The following is an 18509-nucleotide window of genomic DNA, read 5'->3' on the forward strand; positions in this document are numbered from 1 at the left end:
CAACTTCTTCTCATCCAAGACAACCCCACATATGTTAAACATGTCTGATCTTCCAAAGCACGCACAGAAGAAGAATGCAGTTGATTTCTTGGACCTCTTGACGATAGATATCATCTACTATTAATTGTTGATGTATTTTCCTGTTTTCCCCTTGTGGAAGATCTGTTGTTGACTACTAATGACAAAGTCATTGAGAGATTAGAAAGTATCTTTGCAACATGGGCTGTTCTTTCCGTTTTGAAATCTGACAATGGCCCACCTTTCAATAGTTGAGAATTTAACGATTTTCTCACTCATCTAAATGTCAAGCATCAGAAAAGCACACATCTCTGGGCAAATGATGTGGTCAAGAGATTTGAGCCCCATCAAGAAGATTGTTCAGTGCGCTGTGCTAGAGAAGATTGACCTTAAATCAGTACTTCAGTCTATGCTTCATTCTTACAGGTCAACTCCGCATTCTGCCACATGTGAAAGCTCTGTCACCTTGATGTTTCGGAGAGCCACAGGCAGCAAGTTGTCATAATGGACCAATGAGACAACTATTGACATTGGTAGTCTGTACACTACTAACTTGTCTCACAAATGCCAAATAAAGACTTATGCAAATAGGCGCCGCTATGCTTGGAGCACCTTGTTTATAAGAGTAGACCAAGTAAATCGTTAGGCAGAAATGGAAATGCAACTCTGATGCTCTGTTCGATGCTGACCCACTGAAAGTTGTGACTCGTAAGGGACACATGGTAACTGCTCACTGTCCTGGAAAATCCATTACGTGAGATTCTGTCCACCTGAGGAATCCGGAGAGTCCAATGTCTGTGGCAATGTCCCTATCACCAATACGAGTCGTAGACATTGCTCCAGTATCTCAGCAGCCTCACATGACCAGATCTGGAAGATTGATTCAAGCAATAAAATGACATCTTAAAAAGTTGTAATGTATACATGTATTATTGGAACTTTTTATTTAACAATGGGGGGGATTTAGTGTCTTGTGAGTTAGCAATAACGGTACCCCTTTGTTTCCTGATAGACTCCGTAGAGCAGCGATGCAAGTGCAGGGGTTTGGGGGATGGAATTTATGATGTAGAATGTTCAGTTAATGGTTAAATGCTGAGGAATAAAGATGTGTAATACCAAGTTTCATGGGTGGCGTAATCATTTGCAAGTACTCGGGATGGGAGGATGCTACACATTTCATGATTATACTGTTGATATAACAATAGTGAGGGCCAGAGATTGTATGTAATTTAGTGGCTGCAGTGCATGTACCACATAACTATGGATTTGCCACACTTATCACAATATATGCCACATAAAATTTCATAATTTGAAGACATCACAAAAATGTTGCTGAATGGATGAAATCTTACTGTCAAAAAATGTACCACTGAATTTGCGTTTTTTGCCACAGAATTTAGATAACCTTAACACAGAATCCTAGTGTTTTAGACAATGACAATGGTAAAGCTCCACAGAGTGGTTGTGGGCTGTCCTTATGATAATGAAACATGTTTTTCAATAGGAACTGTAAACTATTTCCTAATTCCACAGTTCCTTTTTAAAAACGGGTTTCCATAAAACTGAAATTTCTGTAAACTAATTGTAGAATGTAATCTGTAAGACAAAAACTATTTTTTATATGTCAATTAGGCTTTGCAATCATTATCTTATGACATTTCACCTTTACACTATAGTTATGTGTGAATTTGTGTTTATTTGTACATTCCATGAAAATAACATGTTTTACTACGTCACATTTATTTTCACTCTCATGGCATTAATATATGCATTTCTATATACTTGTGTTTGAAATATTACTGTTTGTTATGTTTAGTGAAAAACGAAATTTCAGAGCAGTTAGCTCTATAGTACTGTTTAAAAAGAACAAGTATTGCAAACAATAAGAGACAAATTACTTGGGTAGATAAAGAACTATACAGCGCTCTAATAAACACAACGTCCACAGACAACATTAAAAGATACTGTACAGCAGCACAGTGAGCATGATGATTAGGGATTTTCTCCTATTTTGTGCCCATGGCAACAGGCCTTTATAACTTTGCCCTTCAATGTAAGCCAATAACTATTGCTTGAGGATACAGGGCACTGGGGATGGCTAATGAGCTGAGGTGTCAGTCTACATCACTATGCAACAAGACATTTTCTAAATTAGATGTAGCGGACAGATAACAAATAAAACCATATTCTACTCACCTCAAAATTATACTCCCATTTACCTGCAGACTGAAAGGGATAACAGACGTCATGCGTGAATGAAAACCAAAATTCCTACTGTTTAAATTCTACTCTTTACATTCTATTCAAACTGTTTGTATGTTTATCAACATATTTTTGGAAATACATGATTCGCTCTATAGATATGTGCATTCAGGAATCTTATTTGATGACTTTGTGATGAATGTCTTGAAAAAAAAATCAGTTGTCAGTGTGCACAGACAAGCGCTCACACATGCACATACACAAACGTGTGCTCTGTTTAAAAAAACCTTCAGCATTCTTAAAAGTCAACTTCTTCTGCCAGCATATTCCAAAAATATTGCCTTTTTCTGCCGTATTTAAACATAGTGAAGAACAGTGTTGGTCTGGCCTTTCAGGCCCACGGGATTGAAAAAAAAGCCCACACATTGGTCCAGTAAAACACGCCCATCAGTCAATGCCAGAGTGCTCAACAGCCCAGTCCAACACTGATGAATGTGCAAAAACTGATGCATTGAAAATCCTATAAGCATTGGGAGAAACCTTAATCTAGTGTCTGCAAAATTAAGGTCCTCATTCGAGTTTGCTGGTCCATCGGACTACCAAACCCGTGGTGGAGGTGCGGTGGAAGCCAGGGACCACCGCATCAGTGGTCCAACCACCGTTTACAAATACGGTGGTTGGACCTCCACAGAACCTCCCCAACCGCCAGGGATCCGCAATCCCTGATGGTGGCACAGCGGTCGAGGGAAGCAATATGCTTGGTGGTGCAGCTGCGGCACAGCCAAGCATATGAGCCCGCCATAAAAATGCTGGAGGTGGGGAAACAAAGGGGGCCATAGAGGGCCCCCATCTGCCCCTGTGCATGGGGATGCATGCAGGGAGCACAGGTTGGACATGCACCCCCTTTCCTACATGGCATGGACTGCACAGTACATACCGTGCAGGAACAGCCGTTGACGCTGCCATTGTAGTGCCTTTCCTACAGGCATCGCCGTGGGACAGCCTTGCTGGCTGTTTGCCAGACCAAGAGAAATCTTGAAATCTTGCGGGCGGCTTTGGCAGTGTGGGAGTGGGACTTTGGCATGGCAGCCTGCTCCCCCACCGCCATAGTTGTAATCAGGCCTTAAGTGACTGATTGCAGCAAAATGTAATACTACATACAGGGTTTGCAATTTACTGGGTGTGAGACATTGGGTTAATGGTTGAAGGAGGTGAAACCCTAATCAGTAGCACCGGGCATGTGCAAGTTTAAAGAATTAAGTGAAAATAGCTCCAAAAAGCCCAAAGCGTCAACTGTGGTTGCATTGGACCAGGACAATGTCACAAGTACAGGTCGAACACCATTGAGTGATTGCCACGGGAAACAACCTTTACAACGCAGTCATTACATCGCACTACCTACCTTCACATAGCAGTCATTACATCACAACATCCTTTACATCGCATGTCAACACAAAGCAGCCATTACATTGCATGTCAATACAACACGTCATTACAATGCATGTCACTACAACGCAGGCATTACATCGCAAGTCATTACAATGCATACCATTACAACGCATAGTACCCTTACACTATCCAACACTTACCCTAATGTTACACTCACTGGAGTTAGAATAGTAATTGTTACCCCTACACTATCCAACACTTACCCTACTGTTGCACTCACTGGAGTTAGAATAGTAATTATTACCCCTATACTATCCAACACTTACCTTAAATGCGATGTAATGGTATGCATTGTAATGGTATGCGTTGTAAAGGTATGATGCGATGTAATGGAATGCGTTGTAAAGGTAGTTTCTGAAAATGCGATGTAATGGCATGCGATGTAAAAGAATGCGTTGTAAAGGATGTTGCGATGTAAAAACTGCATTGTAAAGGCATGCGTTGTAAATGTATGCATTGTGTAACGTCATACATTCGAGGGCCACATACAGGGACCCAGTTAGGGCTGCTTAACAAGAGTATCTTAAGTCCTAGCTGCGGAGAGTTGTGAGGTCCTGTTTCAAGGATGCATTGCTCCGCTGAGGCGATGCTTCCATTCGGAGAATTTTGCAGAGCTGCAACGTATGGTACCGCATTATCTTTGAGGATCCCGTCAATGAGGGCAGTATCGAAGATGCATCCCAGAGTTGAGGTGATGTGTTGTTTTCAAATAGTTGCAAGGCAAGAAACTGCATTGTCATTGAGCCTGACGACGATGAGAGATTTACGATGTGAATGACTGTGTCGATGAAGTTATGCATACTATGGGTCCAGGACTGTGGTGACACAGATGGTAGAGTCCAGGTGCTGGTTCAAGGTTGTTGGAGCCTTCTATCCCTGAGGTTGTAGTCAGGAGGACAGCCAACTAGCCCTTGGAGTCACTCTGGGGTCCTGGGTTCAACAGATGTAGGTCCAGCCCTTCTCAACCAGGCAAGAAGGCAGAAGGTAGCAGGTCAGCACAGCAGCGCAGCAGTCCTTCAGAACAGGGGGGTCAATCAGAGTGGCAGTCCTTTCAGAAGTACTGGCAGAGTATGCACAGGTCCAGAAGAGCACTAAAGAGTTGGTGTCTGAGGTCCACTATTTATACCTGGACCTTCTTTTGAAGATGGAGAAGCTTATAGAGATTTCCCTTTGAATTCCACATTCTTACTGTCTTCCCTGCCCTGGCTCCACACTAACTACAGGGAGTATGCAGCCTTTTGTTTGGATGCAGGACAGTATCCAAGTGTAAGTAGGGCTGTGCCCAGATGCAACCTTCCATCGTGGCAGTGATGGCCCATCCAGGCACACCTACGCTCTGTATTGTGTGGCTGTTTAGGAGGAATACACAAAGCCCAACTGCTAGCTACACCAAGTCATGTGACCCAGAAACAGGCTGCAGGCACATTGTGCTTAATTATGAGTCTGGTGGTCCGCAGACCACTATACTCATAGGGGCGCGGCAATCTCCTGAATGCCCTAGGGCACAAAATGGTTAGGGCAGGAAAATGACAACTTCTAAAATAATATTGCCATAATTGATTGAGTTGGCTTTCCAAGCAAATATATATTGCTTGGTTTAATTCATTTTGCTCTAAAGTATTTTTACTGTGCCTATTTTCTTATCTTTGTAAAACTTTCCAAAAGCAGCATTTTCAGAATTGTGACTTAAAATCCAACCTTACCATTAAAGACGATTCTAAATTACAATGCTTTAGAGTCTAAACAGGCTGCAGTGGTACGCCTGAGACATGTTTCAAAAGACTACTATAGTGGGTGGCACAATGAGTGCTGCAGACGCACCAGTAGCATTGAATTTACAGGCCCTGGGTACAGCTAGTACCATACGTTATGGACTTACAAGTAAATGAAATGTGCCAATCAGTTGTAGGCCACTTGTGTATCATGTTTTAGGTGAGAGCATAGGCACTTTAGCATTGGTTAGCAAAAGTGAATTCAGAAAATAAGAAGGGTGAAGACAAAAAGTTTGTTGGTAAGCTTGCAGAGAGGGCAGATCAAACAACTGCCTTGCACTGGAAGCTCACACTATCGAGCCAGAAACTGACCGTGCTGATGGCTGTATAATGTGCAAAAAAGCATGAACTGAATGGCGCTTTGATGTGACAAATTATCACATGAGCATTTAGGAAGAGCTGAGAACCACGTGCCCTGCAAAAGAAATGTTACCCGAAAGTGCAATGTGCTAAAATGAAGTTGGACAAGATAAGATCTCTATTGTGGGTTACCTATTAAGACAAGATAAGGTTCCATCCTAGGGATAGTGGACAATGCATAATACTTCACAACCAACCACCCCTTCAATTGTTTGAAACTTTGAATAATGGGCATAAGAACCATATTTGAAAAACAGAGATTTCACTTACTCTTTCAATGCAGCATCTATATTATCAGGTTTAAAAATAGAGTTCTAGGGTATCCAGCCTTATAAACAATCTGGTTCACATAAGAGAGCCATGGCATCTCAGCCATATTGTTTAATGATAGGCAGTCCCTAAGAATTAACCTTGAGAAACAAACATCAGGCTTACGTCAAATCTAAGCCATAACATCAGAGGAGCCACCATAATAACGACTACCTTGTGGCTCATTCCCACCTCTGCATGACAAATAAATGTTACTGTGCCCTACGGAACTGATATTAACCTAGAGATAAAGGTATCTTTTGAAGTGTTTCAGCACTGTATATCCCCAAACTCCTGCCACATAAAGCCCCACGGGAATAAATTAAATCTTGTATATTTGTTTCAGTTCTTTCACTGGCTTAAGACCTAATTTAGAGGCAAATCGGAAAATTGCTACTATTGCTCTGTGAAGCTGTTGCGATCTTAAATTAAGTAGGTGTTCGTAATTTAATTTAGAATCAAAATGAATCCCAAGGTAGTTAAATGTTTGACCCTCGCAGCAGGGACTCTCCCAATTGAATAGGGTTTGATTTAATATTTTTTGACTATTCATGATAATTGATTTTTAGAAAAGATAATTTTTAAATTAAAGTCAAGAAAGCCATCCCTCTACCATGGACTCTGGCACAAAAGAGGTGAGAGGTAAAGCTCTCACTTTCGGGTGAGGATTAGACAGAGACTTTTAACCGTACCCACTCGTCAGTGACCAGTGCAGTGGGCATAAAAATGAAATGATGAAGTTCACCCAATGCTGGTATTACGCCCCAGTCCACATGCACTCTTGGTCCCCTATTAAATCAACTGCATGTAGAAGAAAATTTAGTTTGTCAGGTACACTCACACATCTCCTGTTGCACTGCCCCAAGCTAAAATGTTACTGGATGGAGGTCCTCATCAGCATTCTTGAAATATTCAATACTGGCATCCCTCTTCTCCCGGCATAGACTATCCTGGGCCTCCCCAATGCACTCACATACTAACTATACTCGCCTCGGGGAAAGGCCTTCACAATGGCCGTATGCACAGCTAAACACACTATTGTGGCACTGTGGGGAAAAGGCACCGTCACAGAACAGGACCGTTAATTCATAGATTGTGGATTATCCTAGGGATGGAGAGGATCTCCATCACCATAGATGCAAGAGAAGCCCAATTTGAGAAGACCTGCGGGCCGTGCATTACTTTCCTCTCACAGGAATTTAGGGAACTTTCATGCCTTTGGTATTTACAGGTGTTATGAATAACATACTCACCAACCATGGCCTGCCGGCTTGAAGTTTCACCTCAGCTGAGCAGCATTGACACAGAGGTAGGGATATAGGACACAATCCCTGTTGGACTACTTACTTTACTTTCATAATGTTTTTTTCACTACACATGTTGGAGGAGGGAGGGGAGGTTTGAAGGAACTTTGGGGGAATGGATATGGTTGATGTTTAGAATAATTTAGGGAGGGCTTGGTTTCTGCCATTCTGAGCATACCAAAGTATCATCTAGCAGCCTTGGTATGTTGGTGCCACAATTGTTTGAAAATCAATAAACCGATTTAAACTATAAATCTAATTCATGCACAACGAAGTAAAAGAATTGTGGGAAACTTGCCGACCATTAGCGATTCTTGCAATAATAACTGCATCATCCACGTACAAATAAATTGGGATGGGGTGCTTTCCAATTTGCTGCATATCTTTAAGTTTAAGCCAAAGATGTTTATCCACCCCTTTGATAGAAATAAAAAAACAAAGAAGGGTCTAAAATACAACCCTACATCATGGAGCTTATTAATGAGGAGCACTCCTCGTTTGGGCTGTAGCATGCCTTTTCAGACGTTCCCCAATTTACCCGACTGAGCAATGCCACAAGAGCCTTCTCCACCCCCAAATTTTCCATTATGAAACATAACTTAGATCAATTTATAGTATGAAAAGCAGAGGAGATATCTATAACACCAACAGTATGGCACCTCTTCTGGCTTTGCTATAGTTCCCAATTAGAAGATAAAGACTGAGAGATAGATCTACTGTGCCAAAACCAGGGTGGAATTCATATTGGACTTCTAGAGACAAATTGTGTTATTTTGCCCATACTTCATGTTGGAAAAGAAGGACACTACCTAAGATTTTGGTGGTCGAGTCCAGTAAATACGTTGGATGATAACAAGTAGGTTGGCTCCTGACCCTTTCCTTGAAGACAGGAACAATTACTGCTTCTTTCCAAGACCCTATAATTGGGCTATTGACCACTCCTCTCTCCACATTTATTATTATTGATGACCATAGTGGAATGTTCTATTTGAAGACAACCATCAAGACTCCATTGTCCTGGGGCCTTCCTGGTAGAAGCCTTTTTAATTGCCATTATAATCTCTTTAATATTTGTAGATTGGTTTAGAACTAATGCTGCTTCAGCAAGTCTGTTGGGCCATACGTAACACTTGGGGTACACATGAAAGGAAGAAAACAGGATGCCAAGATAATTCTTGTGGATTCCCTATCCGGTAGCTGAAGGACTTTGCTATTGGCCTACCAGATATCAGGCTCTGGGTTTGTTGTGGGTATAGTGCCTGCTTTGAACCTAATTTTATTGTTAAATATGTGAGGATACTGGAATTCCCATAGTACACTCCTCACACAACTCCAGGCATCAGAGCTCAAGTTTAGTGGGTGGAAGACTTTCAACATCATGGATTTACCCTGACACATTACATTTTGGGTCTGTTTGCAGTAAAGTAAACATAAACTACTGCAGAAGTAGGAAAATAGAAGCTGGTGAAATTTTACCGCATTGTTTAGCAAGGGGCAGTGAGTCACCCCACAACCTAGTGCCAGACATGAATGTGATATCTCTGGGTGCCCTCTTCAGAACACTTTCTAGAAAAGCAGAATATCAAAAGAAGACTGGACCTGCTGTCTGTGACCTGAGACGAGTCCTCTTGGATCCAGGACAAAGAAGTTAACTCCAAGGCTCCGTTGACTGGCCTCCTGTGTGGTTACACAAAGACAACACACTGAAGGTCTTTTGCTAGAAGTATCCAGCTGACCATTGTCAACTGGACCTGCACTGGACCCTACTATCAGTCTCTGACTGACAGCCTGTGAGCCTCTAAGTGCCTCCACTGAGGTCCTGGGGGCATTAGCAGTATACTCCTGTGGATGATTGGAATTTAAAAGACATTAGGCGTGATTCACAAATTGCACTTTGTAGTACATTTTGTAGTACTACTAAATGTATTTCAAGGTATATGCTTTTCCTATACTTACATGCTCAGTTCTCCCCCCCCAGCTGTGGAGTCTCTGCACATCTAAGTATAAATTTTAGTAGTAAATGTGGGAGGGAAACAGGGAAATGGGTTGAAAAAGGAGCAGACATACTACTTAAGCGGATGGGTTTAGGGAGTATTAAGAGGGGTTCAGGAAGGGGCAGGGAAGGATATCACCCACCCACACTAGAACAAATGCATTAATCTAGGGGTGGAGACATGTAACTTACACTTTTGTAGTTACTTTACTTATTGCCCAAGGTTTTTTTTTTATTTGTTGTTTTAATTTTTTGAAAACCTTCATTGACAGAATTGCATAGACGGGTTACATTCTTGCATCGAATCAGAACACCATATACATAAGTACAATTGAGGATATCGAGGAGGACCAATAGTACAGACCAACAGAGAGCGACAACGTGGCAGGCGTTACTTAGGCAAGTCTGGACAGTGAACAATAGTGGATGTGAGATGCACGAACTGCGGGAGAAGGGTCGGACCAGACTGAAAAGGAAAAGGGACAGGGGGAAGGCCGGCAGGTGACCTACACCGGCAGCCGCTGTGGGCGGAGTGCCGGCGGGGAGCGTAAGAGAGGTAGTCGGGTCTAGGGGGGTATGAGCCTGGAGGTATGACACTAGGGGGTCCCATATGTCGAGTGGGCGAGATTTAGCTGGCATAAGGTCCCAGAATTCACACAATAGGGTCTGGCAGCGCGATGCATCCTCGAGCCATTGGGCGAACTTAGGTGCAGGTTTGCGACCCCAGCACATGGAAACCCTACGCCGCGCGAGGACAAGCAGCATGGCAATCAAGCGGCAGGAGGCGTCTGGGCAATATTTAACAAAGCCTAGGAGACAGAGCGGGGGGTCAGGCAGAACCGGCGAGGAGGTGATCTCTGAGATAGCAGTACAGACCTCACACCAATAATCGGAGACCTTGGGGCATAACCAGGCAAGATGAGAAATGTCCGCCGCAGGAGCAGAACAGTGCAGGCATCTATCACTGGGGATGAGTCCCAACTTATGCAGCTGAACGGGAGTGTGGTAAAGCCTATGCAAATATTTAAAATGAATTAGGCGCAGGCGATAGTTTGGGGACAATCGCTTCGTCTGGTTGCAACAATAAAGCCAATCGGCTTGGTAAATGTCAACACCGAGGTCCTTGCCCCATGCCATATGAGCGCGGTCAGTGGAGATGGAGGTGGCCGCCAGCGTGAGGGCACACAGTTTGGTAACCGACTTCTGAGGAGAGGAAGACGATTACAGGAAATCAAGAGCGGTCATCTGGAGGAGGCTGGGGTAACGCAGAATGCAGCTCCCTGCAGATAGTCCGTAGCTGATAAAAAAGTAAAGTATCCATGGGACCGGAATCGTCAGCGGGAGAGTAGAATGTGTTCCCTGGGCAGAGATCCGCAAATTAGTCAAATCCAAATGGGTGGCGTGTTTTGCCATACCGGAGGGTTGGAGAGGAGGTAAAGCCGGATGCCGAGCGATCAGCATCGTATTTGCCGAAAGCATGGGAGCACCGGAAAAATGGCGTAGTCCATCCCAGGCCCAGTGTAAGGTCTCGACCATGTCTATTTCGGTGAGTGGGAGTTTGACCACGGCAAACATGGCTGTGACGAATGACCACGGGGCAGCGAGGTCCGCCTCAACCGCCATGTGCGGCTGGAAAGGAGTGGGATGATTCCAAAAATGCAAAAAGCTGGCCTGAGCACACAGTGCATAGAGTTTAAAGTTAGGGGCGCCCAGGCTGCCGCATGAAATCGGAAGGGTGAGAGTATCATACGCGATCCTGGGCTGCCTACCAGCCCAGGTGAGAGAGATGATCAACGAGCGGATCCTACGAAAAAAGTGGGTAGTAAGGGGAACAGGTATGTTCAGGAATAGATATAAAATTTTTGGGAGGACTACCATCTTGGCAATTGATATGAGACCAGCCAATGACAGGGGCAGCTGGCTCTATAGGGGAATCTTGCACTCAAGCCAGTCAACCGCACAACCAAAGCTAGCCTTCCAAAGCTCAGCCACGTCCCTGCTCAGCCAGATACCTAAATAGCGAGTGGGGCCTGACGCCCACACAAAAGGGTAGTCCGGGGTAAAGGGCGTGGTGGCATCAGTGAGAGGAAAGAGGACTGACTTACTCCAGTTCACCTGAATTCCAGAATAGCCTCCAAACCGTATGATCTCGTGCACCAGAGGACTGAGATTTTCCTGGGGGTGGCAGACATATAAAGTGATGTTGTCTGCATACATGGAGACCAAGAGGGCACGGGCTGCAAAGCCGATGCCCCTCTGGGTGTGGTGTTGTCGGAGTCTAGCCGCCAGTGGTTCCATCGTGATAGCGAAGAGCATGGGTGAGAGCGGGCACCCCTGGCGGGTACCACACCCGATAGGGATGGGATCAGATATTTGACCATTGATCCGGAGACGGGCAGTGGGAAGAGTGTACAGGAGTAAGATTTTGCATATAAATACTGGGCTGAAGCCGAGATGTGGAAGGAGAAAGAAAAGGAAGGGCCACTTTAGGGTATCAAAGGCCTTTGTGGCGTCGAGCAGGGCGGCCACTGCTGGGAGCGCTAGGTTAATTTGATGGAGGGGGGGAGCAATAGGAATCACGGAATTCGGGAGGCTTGTCCAGTTTGAGAAGAATAGTTAGCATAGCCTAGCGGAGCGAAGGTGGTAATTGACCGCTCTCAAAAGACTCATTATACATGGCGGCCAGGTGCGGCACCAAAAGCGGGGTGAAGGACTTGTAGAAAGAGATAGGCAAGCCGTCCAAACCAGGGGCCTTGTCACCAGGCATACCAATGATGGCGGCAAGTATTTCCTCTGTAGAGACGGGCTCGTCGAGGAATTCCTGGTGGTAGTTTTCGAGCCATAATTAGGGACCTCGCGGGGGGGGGGATGGATCCCGCAGTGTATAATTGCATGTAAATCTCCATGAATCTTGCCTTGATTTCTTCAGGGGAGGTAGTCCGAGTAGGGCCACCATCTTGAAGCGCTGTAATATAGGAGGCGTGAAGCAAAAATACAGTAAACCCGTTAACCCAGTAGAGACCGAGTAGGTAGTGTATCAGAACAACAGTCAAACTACGTAGTTTGACTTGTTGTGCTGACTACCCGGTTCATGATCGGCATTTGGTGCCGCTCGCCTGTTCACGAATTGTTGAACAGTTCTTTCCCTTTTGTTTGGGTAAGAGTCGCCTAATATATTACCCGCGGCTCGGTATGTCCATATTTCAATTCTTTAGCTGGTTCATTGCCCTTTAATCAATTAGGTTCACAATCCCCTTTTTTACAAAGGAACCGTCGGTGCCTGCGCCTTGGTAATTATTAATATCCAGGTAAGGGTCTTTGATTTATGCTTTCCATTCTATACAGTGCAGGCTTTAGTGACATTGACTCCTTTAACGATCCCCATTTTTGTCCTTTGGGTTCAAGGTACATTGTGGTTTGAATTCGTTTACCCCTCTGCTATAATAAAAGGTCCAAATTGGTTTATCCCTCCGCCATAACAAAAGGTACCTGCGCCTTTTTCTTTTTTTTGGGCACATATATAGTTTAGCCCCCTATCCCTTCCCTTCCCTGTTTTCATTACTTCTTACTCAACTAGTTTTAATTTTTACCAGCAGTTGCCAAAGTGGTTTCTATTGACCTTATTCTTGAACAGTGACTCTTACAGTCTGCGTTACCAGGTACTTTCTTAGTCACTAGCCTGGGCGTTTGGTTCTTATCTATCTTGGGTATCTTTCTTAATTCATTCCTTTCTTTTCTTCTCACACAGCACTACTTAAGAAAAGTGCAACCAACGTTATGATGATGGCCATGACTTAACAGCGTTAATCGTGGCCTTCATAGGGTCATTTGTAACTAATATTGAAATTGTATTTATATTTATTTGAATTGTATATAATTTTGACCCCTTATAGTTTTCTTGTACTTTATTGTTGTTCGCCGTCTCACGCTGTCCACATCACTTGTGTCACTGCGTCGTTCACTGTCACTAACACGACCAGTGCACATTTGGTTATGTTTGGTTACTTCAATATAATTCTAATGTAGTGCTGTTTAACTACCTGCAAATAACATACTGCCTTTTCTAATTTCTCTGGTCTCCCTTGTTTCTTTTTCCTTTCCTTGATCTGATTAAAGCATACTGTTTAATGGTCCTTATAAATGATTACCGGTTGAGACATTGTAATATATGAGGCAGCATGAGGCGGAAGGAGAAGGTTGACCAAGGTTTTACCGGGCCGATCGCCCTCACCGAAGCGGCGTACCCGAGCCTCCCTGCCAAGGAACGAGAGCTCTCTGTTGGCCTCCTCAGCGAATTCAGTGAGTTTCTCACGAAGGCGAGCGGCACATTGCCCAAGATTAATTTAGTGAAATTGAAGGTTCACTCTGACAAGAGCTTTGATTATTCCTTGAGGTGGGTGTTTAAAAAGCCAAAGTAATAATGTAATTTTTTGCAATATTCAATAGGGGGGGCATTTTGCAACGCAGTGAATGGACAATTTGTAGTGGGATGTATTAGTACATAGGTCGGCTCACAAATTGATTTTCCATTCACAAACCTTTCAGTGTGCAAATTGCAAATTCCTGGTTTTCAAATGGGAATGATACATGTGGCCCAAAATGATTCTGAAGGATAATATTGTTCTATATTTCCCATGTAAATGTATCTATTTATTTACAGAATGATAGAATTTTGTGCAATGGCTGATTGCACTGTATTAGAGCAAAACGTGCTCAAAGCATGCCACATTTTCTTTATCATAGGGAAGGAAACACAAAGATGCAGAATATTTACACATTAGTTCCTCAGGAAACAGTGAGACATATATAAAAGATAAAGTCAATCCCAAGGTAAAATAAATAATTTCAAGCTAGAAACAGACAATGGAATAGTCATAACAACACAAAAGGAATGCTACCATCTATTCCTTTGAGCTTTACGGTCAAAGAGATTGGTCACTTTGGTATACTGAAGATTATACAGTGATGATGGTAAGGACCCATAGCAGTCTAGCATTCCATATTGAATTTTGTCCTGTTATCACATTGTGCTAATTAGATCTCAGTGTTGTACAATGTGACATTCTATTGGCAGGACAAAGATGAAATAATAAGTCTGCTATTTATGTACGGGGCAAGAAGCTCTCAGAGACCCCTTACTGACTACATAAGAATATTTTTGGGCTCCTTCTTCCACCACTAAATAACTACCTCAGGCATATAGAACCAGATATAGGGTTTGATTCAGAGTTTGGCAGATGGATTAATCAACCACAACGCGATGGATATTCCATCCTCCTTATTACAACTGCCTTATATTCTAAGGCACTTGTAATAAGGTGGGCAGGATATCCATCATCTTGTGACGGAGTAACCCATCCACCAAACTCTAAATCAGACCTTTAAGCTTGCCAATATAGGGGATGGTTGGTAACAAAGCTGTCTGTGATGTCTATGAGGCAAAGAAGCTAGCCTTTATGGAACTATCACATGAGGAGATAGCAAAACTGGGACACTAATTTAGACATAAACTCAATTTTCAAGTACTTTTTATAACAATTCAGACAGACAAAGATCTTCTCTATTTTGTAAATAAGCATTGAAAGAATGTAGCATTAGGTATGTCTAACCCCTTTACTGTGGCTGAATCAGTCACAGTCATATCTACTAGTGATAATCGATCATCACACACTTTGGGAGGTTATCTTACATTCATCAACATGTACATCATGGATTCTATATTATGCAACTCCAGACCTGCTGCCCTGCAAGATTAACATTACCTTCTCAGATTAACAAAACATCTAGTCAGTTCAGTTCATTAAGTCTTTATTTTGATTATAAAACCATAAAAACATTGAAATCAGTTAAAAATTAAACAAGTTAAAAATGCTTATAAACATGGTTGAGTCAAAACAGAAATAACATTATTATGAAGCAATCGCAATAAGATGTTTAAAATAAAATAATTATCCAACAGATCAACAGACTCTAATATACTGTCATTATTTAAGAGAATGTGAATTAAAATATGTCCGCACAGCTTTAGTTGGGACACTCTTGAGTAGCCGAGCGCGTTAAAAATGGAATAAATGAAATGAAATGAAAATGGGAAAAAGAAAGCGGTAAAACCAGACAGGTATAGCAGTCTGAAAGATAAAAGGCTGCCCGGTCATTCATAAGATCAATAGCCCTACCTCAAGACTCAACTGGGTAGCAAATTCAAAACTGCCACGCATCCCACAAAATTAGGGCAAAACAGATTGAGACAGGTCAGAACAGTAGACCCTTAATTTGTTAGCCTGTATCGCCCATGCCCAACTCAGGAATTTTGCCATTGCAATAACAATGGATTCCTGAGTACATGTCTGTAGGATCCTCAGGGCCTCTTTAGCAGCTCTCATGCCAAAATCTAGTCCTTTCAAGTCACACTGCTGCCTATTACTCTACCGTTATCAAACCTTTTTGCCTCCACACTGCATCGGTACAGCATCTCTCCTGAGCCCATATGGTTTGAAAGTTTTTCTAGCTGCACAGGCACCTTACAAATGAACAAGAACAGAGCAAAACTTAAATAACAATTCTGAGATGGTTATATAACTAAAATACAATACGAACATCTTTGCATAGAAATTGACAACACATTCTTTAAAGCTCAAGTGTGACAGTGTCAACTGATGTCTCTCTTATGCACTTCTCAAAGTTAAAATAAGCAAGTAGTACTTCATAAAAGGAATGTTTAAAGAAAGGGATGCTTGCATGTTATTTTGATGGCTTTGCCAGTAAAACACAATTGTATTGTCTTTTTAATGTATATTGTAGGAGAAATTCCCCTCGGACTGAATAGACATCAGAATATGCCTATCTATTTAAGGGAGTGTGGTAAACTTCGCTCCGCCAGCTGAGTTTTCAGAGTTTTTGCAACTCCCATTTCTGCTTGGAACTTGGAACGCATAGTTTGGCAAAAAAGTCTGTGTTCCGCCACCACGTACCGGAGTTTACCACCCAGCACCAACACCTCCTTAAAGGTATGAATAAAATAATTTACCTTATCATTTCCTTTTTTGTTGTACGGCATTAAGTAAGGAACCAGGTGCCAGGGCGCATGTGCAGAGCTGCAGTAAGGGCTCGCAATTGCTGCAGGTTTCAGGTGCACATGCATACAATAACATGCATGCGCACACAAGAGAAGGTCTGCTGCAGGCCATGCAGGCCGAGGTATTCCTCCAGAGGCTAGATGCAGGAGGCAGCAGGAGAGCATCATCGGCTCATTGTCAAGCTCGAGGATCTGCATTCTGCAGTCAGGGAGAAGGTAGGGGGCGTGTAATGCGCTGGCTGAGCTACGCTGCAGCCTAAGTTACAACGAGCGGAGCGGAATTCCACTGAGTTTTTATTCAACTCAGCAGAATTCTGCGTAGTGATGCTCCATGAGCTCGGCCCACCCTTAATCTATACGTGCCTTTAAATGCTTTCCAGTCATCATGAGGTGTTTCTCGAATGAATTACTTACCAAAAGCCTACCAACTAGAGAAAGGTCAATGATAAATACCAAATGACACAAGCTGTTCTTCAAACCTGTATTTTATCTTAATAGTTCAAACTTTAAATTTAGCTATGTTGTGCACAAAAATATGGTTCAGCTTTTCTAAGTGTGGAATGTCAGTAGAGGCGGACCACTTACGGTTGTGTGGGTGGAGAAAGCCATAATGGACCCTTCAAGGATATCTGAACTAATCAGAGCTAACCATTTTCCACTCCTCCTCAAGATTTGACAGTCTTCTCTGAAAAGCTCTTAGATCCTCATTATGAGTGACCCAGTAATTTTTTGTTTTATACACCCCATAAAATCCAACTCCACTGATTTGGAATTTACAAATTCGAGCCTATTATGAGTTTTTGGGAAATAACATGCATATTTTTGTGCTTAACACACCCAAAACTACATGTTGTAGTAAATATCCCCCTTTTTTCCATGATAAATACTGACTGGTTTCACCTGTCAATATTTATCACAAAACTCAGAACTTCTTAATGTGCACTAACATCAATTGCCACTCATATCATAGTTTACCGGGCTGTTGGTAATGAGGACTTAAAAGTCTTGGTAAAGAAGGCACAGAGGGTTACATGTATTAATATTTGAAGTAAAGATGAACTAATTGTGATTTTCTGTGAATCACAAATAGGTAATCTCTATTCGTAATGAATGAAGCTTCATGAGTTTCATTCAGCGATTCCAAGTGGGTCACAAATTGACCTACCACATGAATATAAATGTTTGTACCACCGCTCACAAAGGTAAAGGGGCCCCTTGGGGATCCCTTCCCATTTGTGAAGGGTTACCACCAACTTGAAGCTGGTGGTAAAATGACATAAAACCTTTTTACATACCGCTGTGATTCGGTATTAGGAACGGATGCCCTAAACACGCCCCTTCCTAACACCGAATCGCAATCCCTATTTGTAATTTGGTAATAGGTTACCAAATCACAAGTAGGGTTTGGTACATCAGAAAATGCTTCTTTCTGGTCCCAAACGGCCCGATTCTGCAAATTGACCCGATTCTGCAAATTGACCCGATTCTGCAAATCGCCCTTTTTGTGAACAGAAAAATGCTTCTTACATCTGGCCCAGAATTCCTGCTTGATTAGGTATTTTTGATTTTACTTCTGACATTTTACTTCTGACTAGAATGAAACAAAATGCATTTCTGTTTAAATTCTTATTTTAACATTTATAGAGCCCCAAAACCGGGCATTTAACGCTTGATGAAATCAAGTCTCGGAATCAAATCATCCATTAAATTAAGGACTCCCTTACTGGTTACCATTGATTGAAACATTTTTTTAAATGCCTTGACTTAGGAGGTTTCTAAAGGAATACAGATTTGTGGGTAAGATAATCATCCTAATAACTGTTTGCTTAATCAAGCACAGAGGAAGAGAATGGCATTTAATTAGAAAAGTAGCTTAAATGTAAATACCATATTTCGTTTGACTAGCAGCCACCCTAACTTGTAGACATCTGATACTGGAAATTATTAAAACTGAATTTGTAGTGAACAAAGCTATATCTACCAGGAAGGAAGGCAAAAACTGAGTGTTGTATAATATTTTGTATACT

The 18509-nt window shown here is 42.5% G+C and overlaps 1 protein-coding gene across 3 annotated transcripts in view; it reads right to left on the reverse strand.

Annotated features, from left to right (window-relative positions):
• GALNT13 (polypeptide N-acetylgalactosaminyltransferase 13) overlaps window positions 1–18509 on the reverse strand; it is a 1132509-nt gene that overhangs the window by 85539 nt on the left and 1028461 nt on the right. Inside the window, exon 11 of one of the 3 annotated variants that reach the window (XM_085645527.1) lies at window positions 2215–2244. The exons of the other annotated variants lie outside the window; for them this stretch is intronic. Within the exon in view, the coding sequence (XP_085501653.1) occupies window positions 2215–2244 (30 nt within the window). The remainder of the gene's footprint in view (window positions 1–2214; window positions 2245–18509) is intronic. 3 annotated transcript variants of the gene reach the window in all.

Source organism: Triturus cristatus, chromosome 3_1 (assembly GCF_964204655.1).
Source record: "Triturus cristatus chromosome 3_1, aTriCri1.1, whole genome shotgun sequence".
Classification (NCBI taxonomy): Eukaryota; Metazoa; Chordata; class Amphibia; order Caudata; family Salamandridae; genus Triturus; species Triturus cristatus.